The sequence below is a fragment of the Salvia splendens genome, chromosome 19 (genome assembly GCF_004379255.2).
Source record: "Salvia splendens isolate huo1 chromosome 19, SspV2, whole genome shotgun sequence".
NCBI lineage: Eukaryota > Viridiplantae > Streptophyta > Magnoliopsida > Lamiales > Lamiaceae > Salvia > Salvia splendens.
This window is the reverse complement of record NC_056050.1, coordinates 3,403,997-3,431,679: the sequence shown is the minus strand read 5'-3', so window position 1 is coordinate 3,431,679 and position 27,683 is coordinate 3,403,997. Positions and strand designations below refer to the sequence as shown.

At 35.3% G+C, this 27,683-nt stretch overlaps 2 protein-coding genes and 1 long non-coding RNA gene across 11 annotated transcripts; 1 reads left to right on the top strand and 2 right to left on the bottom strand.

The window, feature by feature from the left end:
• Positions 1–283: 283 nt before the first annotated feature.
• Positions 284–847, bottom strand: LOC121778192. The gene is made up of 2 exons (XR_006045634.1): positions 597–847; positions 284–443 (listed from the first exon to the last, which is right to left on the bottom strand). It is a non-coding gene; the product is annotated as an uncharacterized LOC121778192 (long non-coding RNA).
• Positions 848–3,390: 2,543 nt separating this feature from the next.
• On the top strand, positions 3,391–9,577 carry LOC121780398. Of its 5 annotated transcripts, none has more exons than XM_042177994.1 (10): positions 3,391–3,552; positions 5,102–5,184; positions 5,308–5,520; positions 5,596–5,720; positions 5,793–5,960; positions 6,474–6,758; positions 7,695–7,967; positions 8,417–8,695; positions 8,780–9,070; positions 9,150–9,577. In XM_042177994.1, exons 1-10 carry the CDS (start codon positions 3,529–3,531, stop codon positions 9,341–9,343), a joined length of 1,935 nt encoding a protein of 644 aa, XP_042033928.1. In that variant the 5' UTR covers positions 3,391–3,528; the 3' UTR covers positions 9,344–9,577. The 5 variants fall into 5 exon arrangements, with proteins under 5 accessions (XP_042033928.1, XP_042033927.1, XP_042033926.1 ...); XM_042177993.1 differs by having other exon boundaries at positions 3,392–3,552; positions 7,698–7,967; positions 8,414–8,695; XM_042177992.1 differs by having other exon boundaries at positions 3,392–3,552; positions 8,414–8,695.
• Positions 9,578–12,347: 2,770 nt separating this feature from the next.
• LOC121778110 (protein MKS1-like) lies at positions 12,348–15,508 on the bottom strand. 5 transcript variants are annotated; one of them, XM_042175403.1, is made up of 2 exons: positions 14,602–15,508; positions 12,348–12,656 (listed from the first exon to the last, which is right to left on the bottom strand). In XM_042175403.1, the coding sequence occupies exon 1, from the start codon at positions 15,369–15,371 to the stop codon at positions 14,688–14,690; it is 684 nt and encodes a 227-aa protein (XP_042031337.1). In that variant the 5' UTR covers positions 15,372–15,508; the 3' UTR covers positions 12,348–12,656; positions 14,602–14,687. The 5 variants fall into 5 exon arrangements, with proteins under 5 accessions (XP_042031337.1, XP_042031338.1, XP_042031335.1 ...); XM_042175404.1 differs by having other exon boundaries at positions 14,606–15,508; XM_042175401.1 differs by lacking the exon at positions 12,348–12,656 and adding an exon at positions 12,745–13,108 and having other exon boundaries at positions 14,391–15,508.
• Between the last annotated feature and the right edge of the window lie 12,175 nt (positions 15,509–27,683).

The window sequence follows — 27,683 nt, the reverse complement described above, 5'->3', positions numbered from 1 at the left end:
GATGAAATATACTCCCTCCGTCCCGGGCTACTCGTCCCTTTCCTTTTCGGCACGGAGATTAAGGAATGAGTGTATAGGAAAGTCAAAAATTACGGCTGTAGGTGAAAATTTTTACTAAAAATGGAAAGAGTGCAAGTAACTTGGGAAGCCCAAAAAGGAAATAAGTGTGAGTAGTGCGGGACGGATGGAGTACTATATAAATTCGACAACTGCATTTGCTCGAGGATCGAAACCCAACAGAACCTAAGCCGTATAAGCTTTGTGATTATCGAAAACACAAACATTAAAAACAACACTAATCGTCCATTTGTCACACAAGTTAGATTCTTGATTACAAAGTGTTGAGTCTTACAACATGCAACAAGCAAATGTGCACAGCTACAAAAAAAAAACACCCCCAATTTCCCTAAACTTGATCATCAGATGTTAAAACTTGTGATCACCTGAGGAAAAAAACACAGCACCAAACTCATGATTCTTGATATATCTGAAACCAGTTCAAATTAACAACAAATATGATACCACAACAATATTCAAAGTTATGTGGAGAGAAAAAACTAGTACTACTACTACTATAATAGTTCATGACAACTAACCTTTTCAGCAATACCAGTTCTCCTGCAAAAACAGAAACTTGTTCAGTGAAGGAGGCGCCGCTGCCGCCGCCGCCCATGGTAATGACAGAAACTGAGAAGTGAGCACTTTGTAGGAGGAGGGATTGATCAAACTAATTAATCAACATGAAAGCTTTTTCATAATATGCAGTGCATAATTGACTTATATATATGCAAATAGTTTGCTTCTCCATTTTAAATACAGACAAATAATGTTACACTATAGGCTAAAGATTGAGAATGATGGGGAGCCAGGACCAGTCTTCTATATATATATATATATAGATAGACATAAAATTTTACAAAAAAAAATTAGGTAATAATAAGTGCAGCTACACTAATGACCTCAGATTTAACCTTTTCTGCGTGTCTTGATCCTGATTGGTCAAATCCCACGAATTTAAATAAGCATTGATGCATGGGATTTTGCACTCTCAAATGAGTGGAATCTATATGTATAGCTAAATTAATTAAAGTAGTAATCAATGTTTTTTCTTAATTATATCTTCAGTCATGCTTTTCTTGCTTTATGGGAATTTGATACCGAAATCTCAAAGCCCTCTCATGCTCTCCACTCTAATCATCTTTTTTTTTTTCAATTAAGTTATAATTATATTCAGGTTGTGTTTTAGAATATTTTAATTTTAAAAAGATGCTTTTGAGTAGCAACTATAGTGTTTAGCATAGTTGACAATTATGCAATAGGCTATGTGTATAGATTAGGAAAAATTATGAAGCTTGTATTTATTTCAACATCTATAATTATTTGAGAAAATAAATAAACATAATTAAGTAATTTATGTGCCACCAGATTGAAATTTTATGGACTTGGTCCATCCCTTATTGATGGTTATTAGATTAAAATTGGTGGTCACAATGGGGCCCAGTAGTCATGTATTGATAAGGTGGGGGCACTAAATTGAATTAATGGAACCCAAACTTAAAATTGTTTTAATTATCACTCAATTATGTTGTGTATTTTCTATGATGTGGCAGTATGTGAAATGCATAGATTGCCGTTGGCTTCATATTGTGACCACTTAGAGCCTACACTGATTGTGTAAAAATAATGGATTGTGTAAAAATAAAATTTAAAATTGTGAAGCGAATCGAAGTAAAATTATGAATAAATATAACGTGATGATGGTGGATAAGTTCTCATGTCTCATCATAAACAGAAATTCAAATAGTTATATATACAAAGGTGATAATAACAACAAAAGTCAAAGAATAGGGACCTTACTCTTTACTAAGAACTTTTGCTTATTCTCAACTCAAAAAATTGCTAGCTGTCTGTTCTTACCCCTAATTTAAAGAGAATAAAAAATTACAAAATTTTAAATTTAAATAAGATTTCTTTTGAAAAAAAAAAGAAAAGAAATCCTACCATCCTCTGTGGAAGTCAATTACAACTGTATTTTAAAATATATAAATGAGATATTTATATTAATGGACACATGTAGTATGGAGAGACAAAATTGTGTGGGGACTCTTGCTCAAATCCATCTCAATCATTTTTCCTTTTTAAACAAAACCAATCTCATTTTTCTAATTTATGAATTCAACTGAGGGGGACTCTTGCTCAATTCTAATTGGTTTAAACACAAATTGGCAGACCTCTCTTTGTCTATATCAGTTTCACATTAGTATGATTATTACCAGTTTACCACCATTATTAATACACTTTTCGTCGTCATTAATTTACATCATAATTATCATAAATCATGGTCGTCGTTATTATTTTTATAATAATTATTATAAAAATGAAGAAGGTTCAATTTAGAGCGCCATGGAGAATAAAGACAGCTCAAATTTGAACATTTTATCAGGCCTATTTTAACAACCCCTCAATCAAATTTTAAATTCATTTTTAGATTATCTCGAATTGATCTTGTATTTGAATTCTGTCATCCAGATTAATATTGTAATCAAATTATATCTCATGAATTTAGGTTTAATATTGTGTTTGTTTCGATAATTATATATTCTTTGGAAAGGATACATATATCTATCATTTGTTTATGCTTTAGGTCAAACTTTTGTTTTTATAGCTATTGTTATGACTTAAGATTGTTTTCTTCTTCTGTATATATAAGTGTTACTCAACAAGGTGTATATGATTCTCATAAATAGATAGTATGGGACAATTGAATTTGTTTCATTAGTCATTACATAATGCCTCAGCTTTGCTTCATTTTCCTCTACAAAATCAGATAATTCATGTCAATATTTGATAGTAGTAGCTACAAATCACACAAATTAAAATATGGCCTCTAATTAATGATCAATTTTGGTCCTAAACATATGACCAAAATACGAATTTAGCTAAAAACATTTACTTTTTAAAAAACAAGTCCATAACAAATGAAAATATTGCCGAAGTAGTTCTTTTTTACGGTTCCATAAAAAACTAACGGTCAACGCTAATTGCACAGTGGCATGACAATTAGTTTTTTACGGAACCATAAAAAAAATCACTTCGACAAGGATTTCATTTGTTATGGACATGTTTTTTAAAAAGTGAATATTTTAGACCAAATTTATATTTTTGATCATATGTTTTGGACCAAAATTCACCTTTACTCACTAATAAATCACAAATTTTATACTTCTCCCATTCTAAACTAATTAATTTGTATTCTTTTCGGAACATTCTACTCATTTTTTCCTTCAACAAAATTAAATCATTCTATTATGTCTTGCACTTTTTTTTATATCTAAAACGTGTCGCTTAATTTGGAATTTAATCAAAATTAGGAAAACGAGAGTTTAATTAATCACTTATCTCCCCCGACTAGGCTCACTGTCGCGACTCCCGAGTAAAAATTAGTAAAGAAAATCTGAAATAGAAAGTGGAAATAATTCGCGGAATGCATATTGATGATCTTCGGAAATTTGATCTAAATGCTTGATCATGTTCGTAGCTTCTATCCCATCGGTATTAATTTCTCTTCCCCTTACGTAATTAAACAATCAAAATTCCTAGTAATAGTAATATTTTTTCCATTGGAAGCAGATTTATAGTCTTCGTTTCAGTGTTTAATGAACTTCGCCTAGTGAATAATCGGGTTTTAGCTTTTATATTTTGTTTATCTGCTTTACTGATCATCGTTCTCTGCCATGCCTGATGCAATTTTGCGGCTGTCAAAGTTAATCGGAATGTGGAATTAAATTTAGGTTTATTAAAAGTTTAATGAAATCGATTCACATTTATTGGGGGACTTATTTACTAGGTGAAGGTTTTCAAATTTGGAGAAGCGTTTAGGATATTGTATCTCTTGTTTGTAGCTAGAATGAATGAAGACTGATTAGTTGATGGAGTTGGAAGCACATAATCTAACTCATATAGTAGAATGCCATGGGTTGAGAGAATTCCTTTCAATTTGGATACTGAAATTGAAATATGTTTCCTTGAACTTTATATTCTATTTCTCAATCTGGTTATCAGACTCTGGGATTATCCATTTCGAAGCTGAATTTGATACTACATAGCACGAATGGTCTTAGTGTTGAGGATAGGTACGTGGAAGGAAGAGTGTTCTACATGTTTTACGAACTCCCGATGACATTAAGATGCGGTTGTTTAAATTTCTTATAAGATGCACAACACATTGAATCCAACTTTATGTGAAAAGGAGTTGCTATAGGACTCCATTTATTTCTGACAGATGGGTAGGAATAGGACCTGTTTTGGTGTTCTCGTAAAACATACAATGGATCAATGTTATCAAATAGCGGATATGGCGGCGCCATGGCGCTATGGCATGGCGTTCGGTGGTGGAAACGCCATAGCACCATGTCGCTGCCATAGCACCGCCATATCCGACATTTGACAACATTGCATGTGTACTGCATTTAGGAATAGGGCATTATGCAAGAAACATGGTTGTTAGAGTGGTATATTATGCTTTATTAATTGTTTAAAGTGTTTTAGATGTTATATTTTTAATACTTTTAAAATTTTGAATTATATATAAATATATAAGTATTATTTTATTTATTTAATTTTTGACCTCCATATCCGCCATACTAATACGCCATATCCCTGCGGCGGTTTTTAGGCAAACCGCCATAAGCCGCCATACGAGATTGATAACATTGCAATGGATGGTTCTATGAGGAAACTATGCATTGTATTTCTCATTTTTGTTGAATCTATTGTAAACTTCTTGTATCCCTGACGCCCGACTGGTAATGCTGTTAAATTATCGTCGAACTCTTACGTGTGATTTTTTATAATTCAAGTTTTACAACTTCGATGCTGCTGTTATATATATGTAACTTGTAAGACGCCCATCACCTTGGTTCTTTCTGTAGTTCAGTCATGGCCGTGTTGTTTTCTTTTTGCTTGTATTTTTGGACTAGCAGCATAAGCTCATGTGTATCAACAATTAAACCTCAGAGACGATCAGGAGATTTCCTTTCTGTTTGAAATTTTCATTTCTCATAAGAAAATAAAAACAAAAATCTGTTCTATGGAATCCCAGGATTCAGCAATGAATGACCAGCAAAGTGACATGCAATCTGATTCCAGTGTAGTTGTACAACCAGTTGCTGGTGCAGCATGGAGGTATGTGAACACTTTTCATCTGTAACATTCAATTCCTCTCTATCCTGAGTCATCAAGAATAGGTTAAGACTAGGTTTTGCTTTACATAGCCTGCCTAACATCTGCTGGTTATCTTCTGAGCAGAGGGAGGTTTAGTATCCCCTGTCTAAATTTAGACATCAATGTAGCTGCTCATGTCTCCAATAAAGCATGCTTGAAAGTATCGGAGGTAGCCAGTACAATGCCCAAGTCATTATGCTTGGAAATGGTTCCACGTATTGATACATGGCCAGCATCCTTTAAAGGTTCACCACCCACTGAGCACAGTATCACGCTCTTTTTCTTCTCTAAGGGAAGGTGGGAGAAGCGCATTTAAGTACATACTGGTTTTTCCTTCATTGTTTCTCCTATTTACATGCAAGTTTTGCGCAGAGATGAAGAAGTTCTTGATAACCTGGTGACTCATGCAATCTGCACGGACTTTGCCCTCAAATCAATGATAGGAGAAGCAGAGTTGCTAATATTTACTTCAGTTCAACTGCCACAGAACCGTCACAGTGAGTCCACGACCATTTGTTTACAGGGAATGATGCCTTTTTCTAATGAGTTTGGTTCTCTTGAATTTGCAGGATTGCAGGAGAAACCTTATTTCTGGGGAGTTTTCAGGGGACAGCAAGGTTCTGTTTCTCCTCAATCTGATTATGTTCATGGTCAAACGTTATCTCCAAACTCAGGCTACCTCAAGAGCTTTAACTTGAAGGGTTGTCCAAGAACCTTTCCAAGCAAGAACAGTCCTTGTAAGTCTATAAGAGAGGAATTAAGGAATATATCCTAGATACCATGATTACCATTGCTAATCAGGCTGTTCAGCAGACTTAGTGGCATATTCTTTCACGTTCATCAGTCCAGTAGTTCCTTGACTAGCAAGGATAGAACCTCAGATGGTTCCATATGCATCTGAGAAAGTTGTGTTTGTTTAACTGCAAAAAGATTATATGGCATCTGATGATTATTTTGTTACAGTGTTAAATTGCTAAGTTTTTCTCACACTGTTGCATTACTCACGCACACTACAAACTTTACTTCTGAAATACTGATATTGTTGTATAAGATAAGTAGGATTGCAATAACCTAGAATCTATAGCACTTGACTATCTTGTTTGACTTTTTTTCTTTTTTTCTTTTCTTACTTAATTACCTGTTTTAGAATTATTTTCTTCTAACAGTTGTCCATTATATGCCGAAACACTTGATGGAATTGTGAGAGTCTAATGCCACTTATTTTTTTACATATGCTATGGGGGGATTAGTAACACAAGCATCTAAAGCTGATAGAAGAGGAAGACGTTTAGATGATGCTTGGCAACATGCCAAGCCATTGGACTTACTAAGACAAAAGGCGGAGTGCCGGTATTGTGGTTTTGTTTCTTCACATGGGGGCATTTCACGCCTTAAGGCACATTTAGGGGGAGGCAGCCCTGGACTCCGCCTACCAAGCTGCGAGAATGTGTCTCTTGAAGTGAAAAAGGACATGGCTGAGTGGTTTAGTGAATGGGTAAAAAATACAAAAGCCCTTTGGACGAAAGCTATTAGAGGTATGGCTCAAGATAGATATAGCTCTGTAAGTTGCTTACCATATTCTAGAATCATAAATAATTTTGCCAAGAAAATCGATCCACTATGCTATTCAAATGATACCATTCAGGTATTCCTTTTGAGTTTTAAGAAACTTAAATGTTTTGTGTTATCCCTTTGGCTGATTCACCTAGTTTGCTGTCTAGACTGGTTGGATTGAGGGAGATTTCTAAGTAACTGGATAAGTCCATCTGTACTGATAAAGTTGCACATTTCGTGTCTAAATTCATAAAAAAATGATGTTTGCAGATACAAGGTTTTGAACTACGTTACTGAGAAAGATCTCCGAGGAAATTGTTTGTTGCTTCTTCTTCTTCTTTTTTTTTTGTGTATGTACGACTCTGTGTGTGTATGAAGTTACTGTTCAGTCAAAATCTAACTTCTGATATTTCATGTTTACTGTTTCTCCTTCCCCTTCCATGAAGTTACTTTATCAGGTGAAACTATCAAATCAAATTTTGATGCATCATACAGATAGTAAACGGAAGATCCCTTTTAATAAGTCATAGAACGGGAATGACCAGAGGGAAGATATATTGAATTTGATGTTTGAAATTCTATAAAAATCAGATTAAAGATGAAAATCACTGAAATTAAAGAACTCTGGTGACACTAGCAAAAGGAGGTGCGAGATCATTTCCAACTTATCCTTGAGACACACCCCTTTCAGAGATTACCAATAAAAGCTTAGGGTGTTCTTGCAGAATTTATGTAGTTCTTTCATTGATTCTTATAACCGAGCACAGTAAAAGTAACTTAACTACTGCTTAATCACTTGCTAATGCCTTTTTGCATGTTCTAAAGTTTATGGAAGCCTCAACAGCATTACACCCTAAAATATTCTGTTTTCCATTTCTTTCTGCTGTATGTGCTCTGGGGGTGATGATGGGTATCAGCAGAATCTGCAGGATATGTTGATAAAAGAGGAGTAGTGTCTTGCTATGCTTCTCGCGGACATGCTAAGCCTATAGATGTACCGTTTCAGCTGACAGATTGCAAATATTCAGGCGATGAATCTTTGCTTGGAGGAATTTTACATCATAAGGTACATTTAGGTGGAGGATCAAAAATGCAGCAGGAGAATTGGTATAAATTTTCACCTGAAATAAAAGAAAGAATGTCTGATTGGGTAAAAGATTTGGCAGCCTCTAGGACGAAAAAATCCAAAGGTATATACTATAATTTTGCAATTGTGGTACTTTCTTTTTTTCATCTGTTTAATACTCCTATGACCGTCCACGGAAACTCACTGTTCAGTATGCATATGTTTTATTGATTTTCGAGCCTAGATAATATACATAATTGACTATTTTTTCTGTCATTAGGATTTCTCCAATCCTACCCTTTCAATTGAATATGAATGAACTATGAAGCATGTTAGCTCAAGTCGTAGATATTATCATGAAATTTAGGATATCTCAAAGTTCCAATGCATCTTAGTAAATATTGGATTAACCTATACAGCTATACTATTATTATCCAGGCTAATCCTCAATAGTAAATGCTCCGTGAAAGTATTATTTATCTGACTAGATTTCGGAAGTGCGATAATTGTTCATATAATTCTGGTCAAGCTTTTCCTTAAATCTAATGGATTGTGAATGCATAATTGCAGCAGCTGGTGAACAGCCTGAGAGAAGGGGAAGACCGCTAGATGATGCTTGGGGCCATGCAAAGCCATTGGACGAGGCTAGGCAAAAGACAAGGTGCAATCATTGTGGCTTTGTTTCGACTTATGGGGGCATTTCACGTTTAAAGGCCCATTTGGGTGGAGGATCTCCTCAAATGCAGCTGCAAAGTTGCCCTCAGGTTCCATTAGAAGTTAAGAGAGTTATGGAACAATGGTTCAGTGAGTGGTCAAAAAACTCAGCGGCTGCTTGGACACGGAAATCTCAAGGTAAGGCTGCAACATTATGTGAAAGCTCTACTTATCACTGATTCACCACAAATAGTGTAGTGAAAGTTCTATTTGTTTTATTAGCAACTCCTGGCAGACCTTCCAAGAGGGGCAAACTAGATGATGCATGGGAACATGCTATGCAGCTTGATGAAACAGGAGAGGCTTTAAGGTGCAAGCATTGCGGTTTTGTTTCTAAATGTGGAGGAATTGCTAGGTTGAAGGCTCATTTGAGTGGAGGTGATCGCACAATGCAGGTGGAATGTTGCCCTAATGTATCTCCTGAAATTAGAAATTTGATGGCTTCCGGGAAAAAGAAACTCAAACAAAAATCGGAAAGTGTACCCCGGGTGACCTTTGCAGGCGCATTTGAAGGTAAGGTTCTGTTGCAAGTTAAACCTTGCGTCCCTTGAAAAAGTAATTACTGATTCGATTGTGCTCCTGCTATTTACAGGGATCCCGAGGACATCAAGCGAATTGCAATGTGCTGACAAGAAACGCTTTGTTCTCGAAGAAACTCTCGATGAGATCTCGAATACAGGTGTGAGAGGGAGACTGAAAAGATTAATAGAAGCAAAGAATGCAAAGGTGGAAGAGATGCAATTTGAAGTTAGATCGCTTCAGATGCAGTTAGATTCAATGCCATAGCAGTCAGGCAACATCTTCTTATATATGTAGGCTAATATGACTACCTAGACCTAGTAACTTTGTATGATAAAATATGTCAAATGGAAAAAAAAGTTGGCATGTGTTCCATATTAAATTGTTGTGGCCTGTGTGTGTGTACTGTAATGGTGTGATGGCTATTTGTTTTCTTTTCCCCTTATTTTCTCATCTTTTAGCATGTTCATATAAACTGGAGCTCTATGTATTTGTGGTTCAGTTTCTTTTTTAGTAATCTTTATTATGGCATAACAATAAAATTTTAAATTAACTAAAGACTCTTTAGAGATAATCTATCTCTAAACTACAAATTAACAAGACTCTGTCAACAATTAATATAACAAATTACTTCAGCATTTGACGAAATCTTTTTCCTTGGTTTCTTTCTTGAACATCAGTTTTTTACCTGCCATCATAGTATTAGTCAACTAATCTTGGTTTTGGAAGAGAATCTCTACTAATGCCATCCCTTTTTTATTCTCTATTAAATTTATTTGTATTATATTTTCTAAAAATGTCACCCTGACTAATTGTTTTTTATTTTATCGTTTATCATAGACATTTAAAAAAATGCTTCATTTGCGCTGCTGCTGTTGACATTTGGCCGCTTGCCATGAACCTTTGCACGCTGCTTTCCGGCTCAAGCCTTTTTGGAATTATAAAAAAAACTAATAATTTCACTGCATAAGAGATCAATTTTTTTGGCTAATTATTCAAAGACTTAATTAACTCGAATAAAAGAATAGAGAACAAAATTATACTATGAAGATTAGGTCAGTTTACTAAATTTGCGGCGGTCAAAACTATGAAAAATATTAGTAAGACAGATGCAGTGAGATCATGCTTAAGCAAGGAAGTTGTCAGCACCGCCACTTGTTTTATTTTAGTAATATGAATTCGCTCAGGCAGCTAGCCGATATTTTTTACTACCTCCGTCCGTCTTTAGGAGTCTCATTTTTTAGCCGCACGAGTTTTAAGAAATATTAAAAAAAATGGTTGGAAAAAAGTTGGTGGAATAAGGGTCCCACTTTATATATTAGTTTTAAATGAAATGTGAGTAGAATGAGTTAGTGGAAGGTGAAACTCTATTACCATTTATGGTAAAAGTGAATCGAGACTCCTATTTGCGGATGAACTAAAATAGAAAAACGAGACTCCTATTCGCGGACGGAGAGAATACTTAATAAACTTAGAACATGAGTAGCCTATAATCCGAGTAGGGCTGACTCGAAACTCAATGAGTTGGTCCGGTAGATAGGATCTAGGTATAACTACAGTTCATTCTTCCGTCTTATTTTAAAATAATGTTTATGTTTTACTTTATCTATACAAATCTAAAATTATTATTTAATTATGATTAGTTTTTATTATCATGTACTCCCTCCGTCCCGCACTACTCGCACCTTTTCTTTTGGGCACGGAGATTAAAGAATGAGTGATAGACAAAGTCAACAATTACGGCTGTAGGTATAAATTGTTACTAAAAATGAAAAGAGTGCAAATAACTTGGGACGCACAGAAAGGAAATAAATGCAAGTAGTGCGGGGCGGAGGAAGTACTATTTAATTAATCACATGTTAATTTGATCGTTAGTAGCTCGATTAGCCCGTCGGGCTAGCCTAGCCCGACATCTGATCTTTTAGAATTAGAGTTGAAAATTTCTAATCAAACAAAATTACAATTCAGTTAGTAGTTCGCACTTGAGTAAAGTTGACCAAAATCTACTGGATTAGCCGGTTGACATTTCAAATTTGGATTACATTGCATTGTTTGTATTGACATGAATACACTGAAATCGCATAAATTCAAAAGATAACCATGAGATAATCGACTTTGACGAGAAACTAGTATAAAGAGAAAGAGTTTTAAAAAAGGGTAAAACTATATATGGATGTATTCATGCATCTTGCAATGAATCTGTAAAAGATTAATTTGTTTAGTAAAATAACAAATCACATGGCCGTTTAGTGTATTTAATCCATTGATTCGAAACTAATTATACACGTCTCCGTGTATTAGGTGTGCCGATAATGGCCTTAAATATATTTTAGTCTTTGCATCATCTAGCACATAAAAGTCACGCCCCACCATCATCCACTTTTACCTTTCAATTAATTATTTCATTTTTATTTGTTACTCCCTATGTTTTCTTTCTAAAACAATTAATCTTTTTATTCCTAATTTTGAGCATTCTCAACTTCTCAAGCACACATTTTCTTCTCAATTAAAAGGCATTTAATTTCTCATTATTCAAAGTGCCTACAAATCATTATAGAAATTAGTAATTGTGTTTGCCAGTGGATACCCTTAGTTTAATAACCAAAAAGCCATTTAATTTTTATTTCAAATTTTTGTTCTAAAAATGATCTCCATCTGAATTATATGTACGTATTAGTACTTCCTCCGTCCCACAAAGTTTGTCCCACTTTACTATTTCATTCGCCCCACAAAATTTGTCCCAATTGGAATTTTTTTAAAAATAGACATTAAATACACACTCCAATCTCTTCAATGTTGGATCCTTATTCCACTACACAATTTATTAATACCCGCGCCGAGTCAAACTGAGATAAACTTTGTGAGACTGATGGAGGACTATCATAATTAGAATACGTTTGACATCATAAAAAAGAAAACCTCTGAAATTCATTTTGTTTATTGTCCAGTTGGTCCAAAATGTATTGGTCAAACGTTAAGAACTACAGGCTCATATTTCAGTTCAACATATTGATGATATAATTTAAAATAAATGTCAACAACGTAATCCACGACAGATAGGAACATCGAAAATGATAAATGTATTTTTTATTATTATTTGTCATGTCTTGCTATATTAGTGGCCTATAGTTATTAGGCATGTAAAATAAGAAAACAGTGTTTTGCCTGTAGAATGGTAATATAAGTTTTCGTATGAATATGCTTAATGATAGAAACTTTTGAACAAAATCTCACCCAAAAGAATAGATAATTTGACAATTTTATGAATGATAACATAAAATTAATCTTTTTACTTAGTTTATGGGGGGCTTAAGCCACCCCTCAACCCTTGCTATGTCCGTTACCGATTACAATTACATTTTCTCGGAACAATTGGCTAGCTCTATTTCATTCGAGAACACTCGCATAAACACTGTGTTTATGCACTCTATATAGATGATATTCGCCGAATACAGAGGGTTAGGGTAGGCCGAGGCTCTGCCCTCATCAGAATAATAATAATAAAAATTTGCTATAGCCTCCGCAAAACTTTAGAAAATGATGGATGGAGCATTCCCAACAAGATTTTCTGGTTCCGTCACTGTGTACAAATGATGAGGCTATTGTCATAAATTATGCAAACAATGTAAAAAGTAAAAAATATAGTAAAAACACAACTTGGTTGCTTATTTTAAAACATGTAGGTAGAGTTTTTCTTAATGGCAATGAAAAATGTATAATACTATATAGAGTTGTGATCAATGTCGAACTCTTAAAGACCGAACTAGAGACCAAATCTCATCCATCAATTTTACAATCTTGTGGTCATAGTTATTCATCCAAAAATTATTATTTTATTTATATTAAAATGGCTGAAGGATATAATTGGCACGTGTGAGCGTGAGGCGTAAGGTTATGGGGAAAGCAGGGGTGATGGAGAAATGAGAGGTGGAGGGGAGTCTGGGAAGTGAGGGGAGGTGGGTGTAAGCAGCAACGGTTGAAATTGAGTAGGTAGCGGAAGCCATCTTCTCTCTACTTCGTCTCCGTCCTCAACTGCTTCAAAAGTAGAGATAGAATTAGAATTCTGCGTGGAATCTTGCAAGTAGCTAACGGTAAATCATGCCAATCATATTATGCCTCGTTACATCAGATCGTATAAAAAGAGTTCGTGGGATTCTCTATTGGTAATTTGAATGTGTAAGCAACTAAGCACAACCTCCCTACTTTTATTTTATTCAACTTGTACTGTTATTGGCTATGAATTTGGAGAAGAAAAAGTATAAAAATCATCGTTATTTAGATTTCTATATTACTTCATTCAACTAGACTATTACTTCATTCAGTTATATTATTATTTCATTCACCTAGATTATTACTACTTCATTATTTAACTATCTATATTACTTCATTTTATTCTATTCTATTACTTCATTCAAATAATTTTATCACTTCATTCAACTAGGTTATTACTTTAAGGGATGCTTGAGCATATGAGGAAGAGTGATAACTACTTCATTCATATGTGCATTTACTTCATTCAACAAGTATACCACTTCATCACAATAGGATTTTACTTCATTGAACTTCAATTGAGTTATTACTTCAATCTTTTACCTTATTAAATGAGGTTATAACTTTATCAACATTGACATACACCATAATAAAGAAGAAATACTTCATTTTAAAAACACTTCCACAGTCTATTCGCTTTAAATTTTGTAAAAAAAGTTAAACAAATTCAAATTCAAAGGAGTGAAGTAATAATCTACTGGAATGAAGTAATTAACTATAAGAATGAAGTAATAAATCTACTGGATGAAGTAATAAACTATAAATGTAATTTGACAAAAATACCATCGGTTGAAGTAATTTGGCTACCTAATGAATGCGAAAATTTTCACTACATCATCTCATCACATCCATTAAAAACTATATCTAAGGGCCCTAATTTGGTCGTTAGTTCGGTCTTTAAGACTAGATTTGTGAATAATGAGACTCATACTATATAATTGCATAATTAAATATAATCAGCCGCTATATATAATAAATACAGATCTACCTATGGTCATCAAGCAGTAAAAAACACCAAAATTAAACTTTATGAACCCATAACTCTCTTCTAAAAATGTAAATTGACCGAATTAGCCATTTATTAACAAGAAACAAACAAAAGAAAGGTCAAACAATGGTTCATCCCATGTCACAAACCCTAGATTTCATTCAATGTTATAGCTTAATTCACCGTTCATTATACATGTATTGATACATTAGTCAACTCTCTTTGTATTTAACTACTAACTTATAAATAAATGACCAATTCTATTCTATTGCTAACCTTTTTTTTAATGTAGCATCTACAAGGACGGCAAAATCAGTCATCTTGTTTCTTCCGAAATTACAATCCAAATGTGACCAAAAAAAAAAAATTGCTATCGTAAACTAAGATGATTCCAACAAAGACCAAAAACCAATTATTTGAGCCACAAAATTCAATTTTCAACTGTATGAGAGATGTAGAAAAATAAAAATCAATGAGAATTAAATACCGACAATTAGAAGCCGGGCCCCACACAGCCATGGATTGAAGCTAAATCCAATCCCTACGTTACTTTTCCTGCAGTTCCTCATGCGGTTATAGATCAAACAAGCTGTGGAAGAGCTCTAGAGTGTTTGGAGAGGGTGTGTTTATGTGTGGTGAGATGAAATAATTAGTCGAAGGGCTCGGAAAGATGAAACTATTTTCCGAAAAATTCCTATTGCTATGCAAAACCGGGCTCAAATCATGGAAGAAATTCAATGGATTGTTATTTTCCGACGAGATGTTGAAGAAATTGGCCGGGATCGGAGGAAGAGCGCTCGGATTCGGCGATAAAATGCCGGGAAATTGGCCGCTTCTTTGAATGATGGGATCTATCTCGATCCCATCTACCATTTCCCCGCCCTTTCTCCTGCCATCTGGCGTTTTTGTGCGCTCGATGGCGGCGAAACGGGCGGCGGGGGACACTGCGCCTCCGCCTTCTGATGAAAAGGCTGAGGCGGAGGAGGGTGACGTGGCACTGGGGCCGGTCAAACGTTGGACCAGCGCCATGAACTCGTTAGGGTTTGCATGGATGATTTTGGGGGAGACCGTGTAGATGATCACGGGCGGCCTCGGCGCCGCGTGGGGGGGCGGGTGGTGGTGGCCCGCGGCCGGAGGGGGCGCCATGGGCGGTTTTCGGATTTTGTGGGAGTCTTTTCGGACTTTTAGGGGCGCGGGGCGGGGGCCCTGGAGCTCCCGCCTCGGAGACGGGCCAGAGGAGAAGTCCGGCATGTCCATGTCGGGCGGCAACGGACTGCGGTGGTGGTGGTGGAAGTTGTGGTTTGGCAATGGAAGTAATAAATGGTGGTTGGTTGTTGGTTGCAATTTTGATTTGCCAATGTGAGGAAAATATTTATATTATGTTTGTGGGTGAATATGTAAGCAGTGTTAGTCAATGTGAGGATATTATATATAGTATGTGAAGTAGTATTATTTTATGATGGATTTTAATTTTATAATTATTGGCAAGTTGTGGAGTGATTGTTTGGGGTTTAATTTATTTGAGGTACCGATTCCGTGGAGTAATAAATGTTTGAATTTGTCAAATATATTTGAGGAGGGAAAAGTAGTGTTTTATTTTTTCAGTTGATGTTTCACAAAATTGAATAGATGTCGAGATCAACTAGATAAAGATTCTTGTTTGGCTGCTACTACCACTCCAATTATAACATAATCAATGAGTCGTTTATAAGTTATATATGCATGGTGAAATTAATATATGTCCTTTTCCGGATTATTTTAATTTTCTACAAATATTTATTCACAAGTTTTTAGGCCTTACTTATAAGTTATAACAGTCTAATACATCAACTAGTAGTATTAGTTTTTTTTTTTAAATTAGAATAAAATTAATGAGTTCGATCATAGTATTACATTTATTATATTATACTGAATAAAAAGGTTAGTGTGTGAAACCAGTAAGATTCAAAGATGGTTTTTAAATTGCAAAAAATGACAAGTTCAAGTTCAAGGATTTATAGTACAATTAGGATTAGCTCGTTGTCTTTTCACGAAATACTTACATAACAAAAAGTACATATTCTGAAAAAGTCGACATCCGATAAAATTGAAACTTAATTCTTAACTATATTTACTTAATTAATTAATTGCCTTAGTACTAATACTTAAAAAAAATTACCTTTGCAATAAATGAACATGCATTATGCTGTAAATGCAGCCACACAAGAGTCAGAACAGCTAGATATAGTACTACTCCCCCGTCCGTGAAATATTGTCCAGTTTTATCATTTTTGTCTGTCCGGAAAATGTTGTCCACTTTGTTTTTTTTTTCCAATTTTGGTCAATGGACCATACTTTCCACTAACTAATTAAACTCACATTCTATTATAAAACTAATATATATATATGGGGCCTACATTCCACTAACTTTTTCTACTCACTTTTCTTCACATTTCTTAAAATCCGTGTCGAGTCAAACATGAACAATATTTTGCGGACGGAGGGAGTATTAAGAAACAATCAATTACTTGCCAACACATTAAGGCTAATTAATAATGCCAATGTTTCATACATAGTTCATAGATTTAGACACAAATTAATTTCTTTAATTAGAAATGTTAATACTTTCTTTGAATTGGTTTTTCCATTCCAAAACTGCCCAATTGTTCAATGATTTAAAACATTGGGTAGCACAACATATACTAATAGATATGGTCAATTAAAGTTGTTCACTTTGTCTAATAAATGACCTATGTTACGTGATGAAGGATAATTCTAATTGATCTTCATCTTATCTAATAGCAAAGCATTGAAAGGGTCACAAACGGACGTGGCCACAGAATATACTCTATCGACACTAGAGCAAGAGATTGTTGTGAAGAAGAAGTCTTTCTTTCGTGTTGAAGCTTATTTCTGACTCCTAATATGTTTAGGTTTAACCTTCTACTGTAGATATACGATTGTTTTGTGCCTACATATAAATAGTTCTGATTATCAAAACTGTTTTACTTGTGGATGTCAATTAGGTCAATTCGCTCCGATTCAGGCTAATCTCTTTGGATTATAGGGCTATTCGGTTTACGAGATCATTCAATTCAAGTAACTTTTTTGAGTTATAAATTGTAACTCTAATCCAAACATTCAGATTTCTGGCTAATCTATTATGCCAATATATCAGACTCATAATATATTTTTTTAACTGATATAGTTTTATTGATAATTTGACCATCTGTGATAAATGAATACACAAACAAGCTAGTGTTGTTTCTACTCAAAACTATTATATCACTCAATATACAGAGACGATAATACATTTTTTCCCTAAAAATTATCCTACACAGGTTGTGAAAAACTGTTATTCTGCAAGTAATCGACATGAGTCACTAAATGTATGACTTGTTCCACTACCTAGTCTATAATTAATGTAGAAGACTTAGGTCATCCACAACGCTGTTACTATACCGTCCCTTAAAACACTATTTGCAGGCCCCAGTGTACTTTTTTACTCCATCCCTTAACTAAGGGATGGAACCTGCAACCCTTCGTCCCTTAACCGTCCCTTAAATTACTATTCATTCAATATCATTTTTTTATTTTTTTCCCAACAAATTCAATTAATAAAAAACACACTTCATTAACAATAAAATAAAATTACAACATAAAATAAAAATACAACTTAAAAGTTAAAAAATTAAAAAAAAACACAATTAAAATCCTAAAAAAATAAACATGGCATAATTTAAAATACAATTTTATAGAAAATAAAAAAACTAGTCCGCCGGGGAATCATCCCCCGAAGGCGGTGGAGGTGCACTAAAGCCGGTAGGAGGCGGAAGGCCAAGTTGTGCTGCCATAAAGACAATTCCGTTCCACCGGGCTTGGTACTGGGCGGGCGTAAAGCGGGAAGTGTCCGCCATTGTGGCGGTCATGTACATGGCCATAAGGGAGTTCGAGCCTACCCCCGAGCCAGCCTGGCTTGATTCGCCTCGGCCCTTCCTCGCTCTAGCCGCCTTCGCCGCCTTGGTCCCTTGCGGCCGACGGCGCCCATGGGAGGATCCCCCGGCATCGCCGGCCGTGCCCTCAACCTCTTGCGAGGCACCCTCTTGTACGCCGCTGCCCTCACCGGCGTCACCAGACGAGTATTGGCCACTCGCCGTGTGCTTCGTGCGCTTGGAGGTAGAGCCCGAGCTGGAGCGGACACCGCCGGCCCACCTTTCCTCGTCCTTGACGACCTGCCAAACATCAACAAATTTGAATTGTTTGCTGGTGTCGTCGTGGTAGACGCGCAAAGCCGACCTCAGAATGTCGGCGCCCGTGGATCCGCTTTGGTACTGAGCCGTTTCGTTCATGTAGATGCCGCAGAATCTTTTGACCTCTCTGTCGACTCGGTCAAAGTGAGCGCGAAACATCTTATATGTGCGGCGGTGGGACCCCTTCGGCTTAATCTGGTGGTAGGCCTCAGAGACCTTTTCCCAGAAACATTTCCGGCTTTGTTGATTCCCGACGATGGGATCGTATGAAACACGGATCCAGGCGTTGTACACCGCCATCATTTCTTTGCTGCTGTACGGATGTCGGCCTAGATCCTCCTCCTCTTCCTCCTCCTCCTCCTCGCCTGCCTCTGCCCTGGAGCTTCCACCGCCTCGGCCTCCTCCCCCGCCTCGGCCTCCTCCCAGAGTTGGTTCAAAGGAATAATCCTCCAGAATATGGGATAATCCCTGCGAATACCACGGGGCAGAGGGATGGGCCAATGCATCCAGGTCAAAATTGGGTGGTTGGTATCCCCCCGGCGTCGACGAACCCTGGGTGCCCGGGGTCGACGAACCCTGGGTGCCCGACGTCGACGAACCGGAACCACCCAATGTGTTGTACATGCTCGCCCAGTCGCCGAACGCGTTGAGATCCCACCCGCCGGAGCCACCACTGCTGGAGTTTCCGTCGCCGGACATTTTGTGATGAGATGTTAGATGAAAATTGGAGAGGATATGGAGATGATTTGGGGATAGAAGATGTGTAGTTGTGTGTGAAATGAGGATGAATTAGGAGTATTTATAGAGTATAAAAAATAAAAAATAAAAAACTGTTAATTAAACGGTAATATTACCGTTTATAATTTTTTTTTAAAATTCAAATTTTTAAAAAATATGATTTATTGCGTCAGCGTGACGATGCCCACTCGTGGGCCGGTGAGTGGGCGTCATGCATGGCGCCTGAGCGCGCCACGTCGCATCGGCGCGTGGCGTGACGGCTCGTCACTCGTCACGCCGTGACGGGACGCGGGACGTGATCAGGACGGGCTGGGGACGAGACGGGGCGCCGCAACGCGTCGCACCGCCGTCCCGTCCCTCCATGACGGAACGCGGGACACCCGCGTAACGCGTTGCTGGTGCCCTTAGACTCGTTTGTTTTTAGACAAATGCTTGTAAAATACTCCCTCCGTCACTAAAAATATGAACTATATTCATTTTAGTCCGTCTCTTAAAATTATAAACTTTCTATTTTAGAAACTTTAATGGGGGTGCACTACTAGAAAATTGGCTTTTTATGGCACTTCAAAATGCCACCAAAGATTCATTAACGCTACACTTCATGTATAGTGGCACCTTAGGCAAATGTCAAGACGGTAGATGTAATGATAGATCAAGTGTAAAGATAGGACTTGTATTATTGCACTCAAAAAGTGCCATGAAACGTTACATGTAAAGTCACTGGAAAGTGCCACAATATGTTTTCTTAAACTACGTGAACCTTTGGAAGAAAATTTACAATATACTCCAATAAATATTTATTATTACGATTTCCCCTGCATATTTTTTAATTTACTGTTTCCACCTACATATTTCTATAATTTATATTTTAATTCTTTGAATACTTACAATTTACCTTTTGACTTTCAATGTACAAAATTCATTAAATTACTATTAATCATACGACAAAATTTAATACTCACTCAAATAAAATAGCAAATATTAATATCCAAAGTATCAAATCATCCTACACCAAAATATAATGTTTAAACAAAACCTAAACATAAGTATTGGTTATCTTTTACTTAAATTACACAAATATTACTAGTAGTAAACATTATATAATGCTAATCACTGCGTTTCCTCCTTCGATCTTCAATCTTCTCTTTTCAACGAAGGCCACCCCTCGCCGCTAGTGGAGACCCCCTCTTCAGCCAGAACTCCAAGCTCCTCCCGCCGTCGACATCTCAGCTGGAAGCTCTCAAATTATTAGTTAGGCCACATAGTCAGCCTAAGTCAGATCATCCTCAAAAACCTCTATCTTTAAATTCAAATTCTTCATTTCAAGAGTACACAGAACTAAAACCCCAAACAATTAAAAGCAAAAAACCTCTAATTCCACCAAACATTGAACGATTGATACCAGATGAAGATGAAACACTTACAGCAAATGGATTAACTTCTTCTTCCTCAATTGGACCCTTAATTCTTCAATTGGACCCTTAATTCTTTCATCATTACTGCAAATCTGCAATCTTCAATTGGACCCTTAATTCTTGTTCTTTGAACTTTTAATCATTTTACATTAGGAAATCTAACAGCAAATAGTTTAATTTCTATGCATACATAATAAGTTTAGTTAAGAGAATCCTTAACGCCGCGGGCCGGACCGCACCTGGGTCCCGGCCCGCTGCCCCGCGCGATGGAGGAGAGGAAGTTGCGGCCCAGGCCGGTCCCGGGGCCGCAGTTGCGGCCTGGGGACGCGCCCGGGGTCCGGCCTGGCCGGCGTTGGAGGTGAGCTTTTTCCCATCCCGGGCCCCAATTTTAGGGTTTCTTTTGCATTTGGAAGAGGAATGAGGGGGAGAGGAAGAAGAGGGAGGAAGAGGGGCGAGAGGGAGAGGAAGAGGGTGAGCTTTTTTTTTTTTGCATTTTGAAGAAGGATGAAGAATGTAACTGAATGGATAGTTTTGTAAGAAGGAAACAAAGAATGTATTTACTGATATGTACTTAAGTTATGTGTAGTTATTGCATTTTTTAACCTGTCACCCATCAAGGTGCAGGCAAAATCCACCCAATAGAGACATTTGCAAGTCAGTGGTGCACAAGGAAATACGTTAATGTATTCGTGAGTTATCCATGATAATTGGGCATACGTTTATCTTGCCGACTTTTGAGTTGTGTAGTTGACCTGTTCGGTCATGTCCAAAAGATTCCATCATATGTTCATATGGTTGTATCAGTTCAATCAGTTCACTTCTACCTCCAAATGCATCCATGTGTGTTTAAACAAATGTGAATTAACTAGCAAACAAACATATAAAAATATAGCTTTAAGAATTCAAAACCAAAACATGAAAAACTACCAAGCAAGATAATCCAGAGTACGATAAACCACTACATATAAAAAAAATCCAGCCTTTCCGATCCCAAAAGAGAATGTGAATTAACTAGCAAACAAACATAAGAAAATTTAGTACCATAAGCATTATTTGCTGCAGCAGAAAGTAATCCATCATAGCATGCTCTCATGAGTTTCATATCATGCAAACGTAAACAAAGCAAATACAGCCTACTTAGCTCCAAACACATACATGATTCCACAGTAACGGTGAGAAACAACTCCAAATTTGAAAAAATAAAAAAGCAATACCACCAAGAACTTTTAAAGCACGACGGCACAAACACAAACATTTCTTCACAACTACTGCTTCACTCATAAAATCAAGGAACACGTGGGATTTTCAACTAATTTTACTTAAATTCGAATTGGGGGAGAAATTGAACACAAACCCTAAATTCAATTTGAATCGGAAATTGGATGAATAAGAGGTGTGGAAGGTTATTTACATAGAGGATAGACAAGACTATCCAAGAGATGCCGGAGTCCAGCGACGGCGGCGGAAGAATTGGCCGGACAGCAGTTGCAGATGAATGTATGTGTGGGTATGGAGGGGGGATAGAGGTGTTGAAAATAGGAGAGAAAGAAGGGCTTCCACGTTGTTCGGTAGAAGACACCGGTCGCCGGAGGCGCGGTGACGTCGGTGGAGGGTTGTGGGTGTGCGTGTGTCGCGGTGTGTGTACGTTTCTAATTTCCTTTTATTTGTTAAGGATTGTTTGCATTTTAAAATTGTCACAAATAGAATAGCCATGAAATGAGTTTTTATATGGCATTTATTTCGAGGTGCAAATATACGTTAGTGAAAAGCTAGTGTATCTATGTTGGCCCCTTCTATAAAGTGTGACTAAAAAAGTGTGGTGAGAAGCCAATTTTCTAGTAGTGTCTATTCTTCATTAACAATAATTCTTTAACAATAATTTAATCATTTTTTTCATATTATCTCTTTCTCATTTTACCGATTGTGCATTAAAACTTGTACTCCTACAAAAGTTCATGCTTTTAAAGGACGAATGGCGTATAACATAAATGAAAAGCAAAACATAACATGACGAAAATACTTTGTTCTTATAATTAAATAAAAATGAATATAGAATTTTACAGCAGCTCGACACATACTTTACATTAATAAATTGGAGATTGGAATTATCAGGACTAAATGACGAATTATGATTAGTTATTTTTTTTCTATAAAATTGTCGGTCATTTTTTGCTGATTAAATTATTCTTATATAGATTTGACTATAGTAAAAATTGCGTACAGTTGGAGTCCTCACTAGCTAGGTGCTATATGTTTAACGTTGTCTAAGTCTTGCCCTTTATTACTCCCTCCGTCCCGCACTATTCGCACCTTTCTTTTTGGGCACGGAGATTAAGGAATGAGTGATAGACAAAGTCAACAATTACGGCTGTAGGTATAAATTGTTACTAAAAATGGAAAGAGTGCAAATAACTTGGGACGCCCAGAAAGGAAATAAGTGCAAGTAGTGCGGGACGGAGGAAGTATATTTTAGCAGTATTTTTTAAATTTTGTTGCACTTTCCTATTCACCTATTTAAATTGTTAGCTGACATCTTGACTGAGGGATTTGAAGAACAATTATAAGAATATGTACAATTTAGAATAGCACAATACGAAAGAATAGAGTTCAATAACTATCGCACACAACGTTTAAAAGAGCACATGCATTTAATAGAAGTATTTAATTTTAGAATTTGCTATGTTCCGCGATTTACAACCAAGTTACTCTATTAATCCTTAAATGTGCAAACAAGCCATTCCCCTTAAATTTTCAAAATTTACACCATTGTAATTTCGGGCCAAATGGACTAAATGTGCTACAAAATGCAAAGATAGGGATAAATAGATAACATAACCATAATTAGAGGACTGATTGCCCTTTAATACCTAGTTTGTGACGGATAAAGCTTAGGTACATATTCAACTAAAAAAACTTAGGTGTATATATTCAACTAAAAAAATCCTTAGGATATACTCAACCTAAACAAACAATCCTAGGATATATCTAACGATGTGGTGTTGGGATCAATATTTGATTAATTTAATTTGTATCATTATTAATTACTCTAAATGTGGATCTATTTTGTCAACAATTTGTCTTTGAAATTGGGGGTCAACTAAAACTTTATTGAAAGAATAGTTGTCTTTTTTGTGCTGGATCTGTCGGAAAGTTTTCATTTTTCTTCATACCCCAATAATTTCAACTCAAGCTATAAGTGTCCTTAGTTCAAGAGTCTTTATCAGAAAAAAAAAACTTTCGATTTTAGCTTTTATGGAATGAATCACGTTTCTAGAAGAAAGACACATTCGTGTAATTAATGTTTTTAGAATATTATGAAGTACTTAATTTTTATATGTTTCTCTAAGTCGTGTTTGTCGAGTTGGTTCTTGACATTTATGGAAAAAATCATGTTAATTTAAACGAGTAGTATTATAAAGCTCAAATAGAAAATAAAATATTTAGATATGTACTATAAAAGGTGAAATTTTTGTTTGTTTCTTTAAATTGTCGAGTTGGTTCTTGACATTTATCTTTACTGAATGTTGATCGGATCGTACGGGTCGTACAAATGACGTCATATTTAAATTTTCAAAATTAAATAATATGTATGATCAATTTACATTTTAAGATGATTATGGTGTATTTATTTTCTCTAAAACTGATTTCCGATAAGTATGAAATACTAGATTAAAGTATCTCAGAAAAATAGGATGTTATAAGATTAATTTATTAATTAATCCTACATTGGACACATAGGCCAAAACATGTGGCAAATACACGTTGCTTGACACATAACTGTCCATGTGTGCACATTGATTGGTTGTCCTGATACGTCCCTGATACAAATAACTATGTGAGAGGTGTCTAAATATATATCCGTCCAAGTTTATTTTCCATGATATATGTTTGTAACGTTTGTAACATCTGACCGTTACAAGCCAACATTAATGGCAGAGTTGACTATGCATGATTCCATAAGGATCCAGGAATTTCATTATGGGAGTACGATAAATAATTATATTGACTTAAAAAATTTAAAATTCAATCTATCTTTTTTCTTCGGTTATCTCAATTTGTTTTTTGCAATGAGATTATTTTTGGACATTATTACTAGAAAATATTTTACTATAAAAAAATGAAAGTTATTAAATATTTACTAACAATGAGTTTATTTTAATTTGGAAAAAGTTTTAAATATTTAAACTAATACAAAACAATCATATTTTTTATATAATCTTAAATAATATGATGAGTATAATTAGAAACTGTAAATAATAAAGATTACATTCAATCACACATGCTTTATTGTGGAGTATAAAACAAATGAGAAAATAAAGTAAATTAGTGGAGTTTTATATATACTCAAACATTTATTAGATATCATGATAAAACTTTAGTACTCCCATAACTGAGTGAGAAGAACAATATTTGAAAATGTACGTGTCAATGAGGTCAAGCTAATTTCAATATATTTAATTTCGAAAAAAAAATCAATTTATCTAGTTAATGGGTAAAAATGGGCCTTACTAATAGAGTTCACATGAGCCTTACAAATGGGCCTTACAAATAGAGTTCACATGAGCGGTGAGCCTATGTAAATAGGTTTAAATGGGCCTAAATATTTTTTTTCCATTAGTTACTTGATACTACTTCCTTTTGTACTAAAATTGCATCAATAATTTAGATTATGTTATTTATGAGTAAAAAATATGAATTTTCTTTAGAAATATGTAAAATTATGCAATAAAAAATAATGAAAAAATAAAAATAATTCAATTGGGGCAGACATGGGCTGAAATATAGATATTCTTAGTGCAGAAACTCTAGGTGAAATTTGGGACTAGATAATTTGACAGATGAAAAAATGAAATACTATAATCTACTTATGTGGATATTATAAACCCACGAAAACAAGAAGGAATATCGGATTCAATAAGTTTGACTGGATTTTGCTTCATTGGAACTTGTCTTATTAATGAAAAGAAGCTGAAAAAGTCATATGGGTCTATTTTTGCATAGTGTAAACCATCAAGACTATGTCAACTGCATTTTCAAATAATGAAACAAGAGTCAAACGACTTTGCAATCTACTACAATTTTTTATGTTCATATCATATTTATAGCCAAATCAACAGTCAAACGACTTTGTAATCTACTAGAAATTTGAACGTTCGAACATGATTGATTACTAATTAGAGGAACCTCAGTGATTCCCTTTTTCATTTGGCAGAAAAAAATGAACAAAAACACTTTGTTTAACCTTCTATATTAATTGCTTTTGTAGCTACTCGATCTCTATTATAGTACCATAACTATATAAATGAAGGTGTTAAAAGTTTGTGTATTTGCAAATAAATTATCTGAAATATTATCTTGTCATGTTTTGCTACATAGTATATGGCAATTTGATACTATATGTCATTAGATTGCCAATTTACATTCCACTTTGTATTAGTAGATTATTTTATAAAGGGATTATAGTTATTCAAATCACGAAGTTTGGTCAAATTATAATATATCTTATAATAATGTTTGAAATTATAATATTTTTTCCAAGCCACATAGTTGCGGTCTAGTTTTGGAGTTCATGACTCATGAGTACTAGAGTCGTGCGACTACCTCGACAAGTCCTTAGCTTGTTTGAATTAGTAAGATTATCATTTGACCTCATATTAAGTGAAGATAAAATTGACAAAAAATTAGTAAGCTTATCAATCGACCTATATTTATACCGAGCCCGTATAATAGCCCATTTAATTGTCGGCCCAAAAAAGGAGTGAAGATAAAGCCCACCATGGCATGGGCACAAAAAGCGATAGAATATTAGAATTCTCTATATTAGAATCACTTTTTAAATCAATATAGCATATATTCGATAAAAAAAGCAAAAAAAACTATCTTTATTAATTATTTACTACTCCCTCCGTCCCACAAGAATATGCATTTTTTTCTTTTTTAGTCAGTCCCACAAGAATATACAACTTTTCCTTTTTAGTCAGCTCCACAAAAATATGCACTTTCTAATTTTGGAAACCATTTTCTCTCTATTGAGGTGAGACCCATTTTCCACTAATAATACATTAATTATTTTTTCTCTCCACCTCTCTCTTACTTTACTAATTTTGCATTAAAACTCATGGCGAACCCAAAGCGCATATTCTTTTGGAACGGGGGAGTATCGTACATATCCTGCTCCGTCGTCTCTATTGCATTTCATATTTCTTATGCTTTAACATGGAATCACGAATTTGTAAAATTTATTATTAAAATAAAAACAAACAATACGAAAAGCCGTACAAATATTTTATCAATATTCATTGCATGCACGTGCGTATACGAATAAACCATGTTGCACAAAGAAAAGTCGAGAAGATGTAAAAGGTTGATGAAAATGATATTTTCCTAATGACGCAAATGATATTTTGATTATTTCCCTAATGATGAAAATGATATTTTCCCAATGATGAAAATGAGATTTCGAAGATAAGATAAGCATGCTTTCATATCTAAATTGGAATTACGCACACGGTGCTCACACACTCTTTATGCATTGATTAATTAATTACATTGTTGGAATAAGAAAATTAATTAATTGGAGAACAATAAGGCAAGTGATGAAGATATGGCAAGAATAAAGAAGGAAATCAATGAAGATTATGGAAAATCAAATAAAAAGGATATTAGTATAATTAGAATATATTTTCCATGTTTAGCTAGAATTAAAGTCTATATATAGTTGTGTAACCATGGAGAGAATAGAATTCAAGTCATTCACAATGTAGTCTTTAAAGTTCTACCCGTCTTTTACTTTCTGCAATAGTCTTTTATTTTCCGCATTTTACTTTTCAACATGGTATCAGAGCAGCTAACGATCCTTCGTTAGTTTGTTCACAAAAAAAAATAAAAAATAAAAAATGGCACCCGATATGGTGCTAGTTTGAGGAAGCAAATCAAGAAGATGGAAGTCAGCCAGCACAGCAAGTACTTCTGTGAGTTTTGCGGCAAGTACGCCGTGAAGAGGCAGGCTGTTGGCATCTGGGGTTGCAAGGACTGTGGCAAAGTGAAGGCTGGTGGTGCCTACACAATGAACACTGTCAGTGCCGTGACTATCAGGAGCACCATCAGAAGGTTGAGGGAGGCCACCGAGAGTTAGATTTTAGTGATGACTAAGATTTATATGTAGTGGTGTCATGCCTGGAGGGAAC

What these genes read in the sequence shown, in the direction of transcription:
- LOC121780398 (XM_042177992.1), top strand. Translation starts at nt 3,529, where the DNA reads ATGTTCGTAGCTTCTATCCCATCG. An exon ending in TCGTAGCTTCTATCCCATCG is followed by an intron (nt 3,553 to 5,101) that starts GTATTAATTTCT and finishes ATGGAATCCCAG; the next exon opens with GATTCAGCAATGAATGACCA. An exon ending in TTGGACACGGAAATCTCAAG is followed by an intron (nt 8,696 to 8,779) that starts GTAAGGCTGCAA and finishes TTGTTTTATTAG; the next exon opens with CAACTCCTGGCAGACCTTCC.
- LOC121778110 (XM_042175403.1), bottom strand. Translation starts at nt 15,371, where the DNA reads ATGGACATGCCGGACTTCTCCTCTGGCCCGTCTCCGAGGCGGGAGCTC.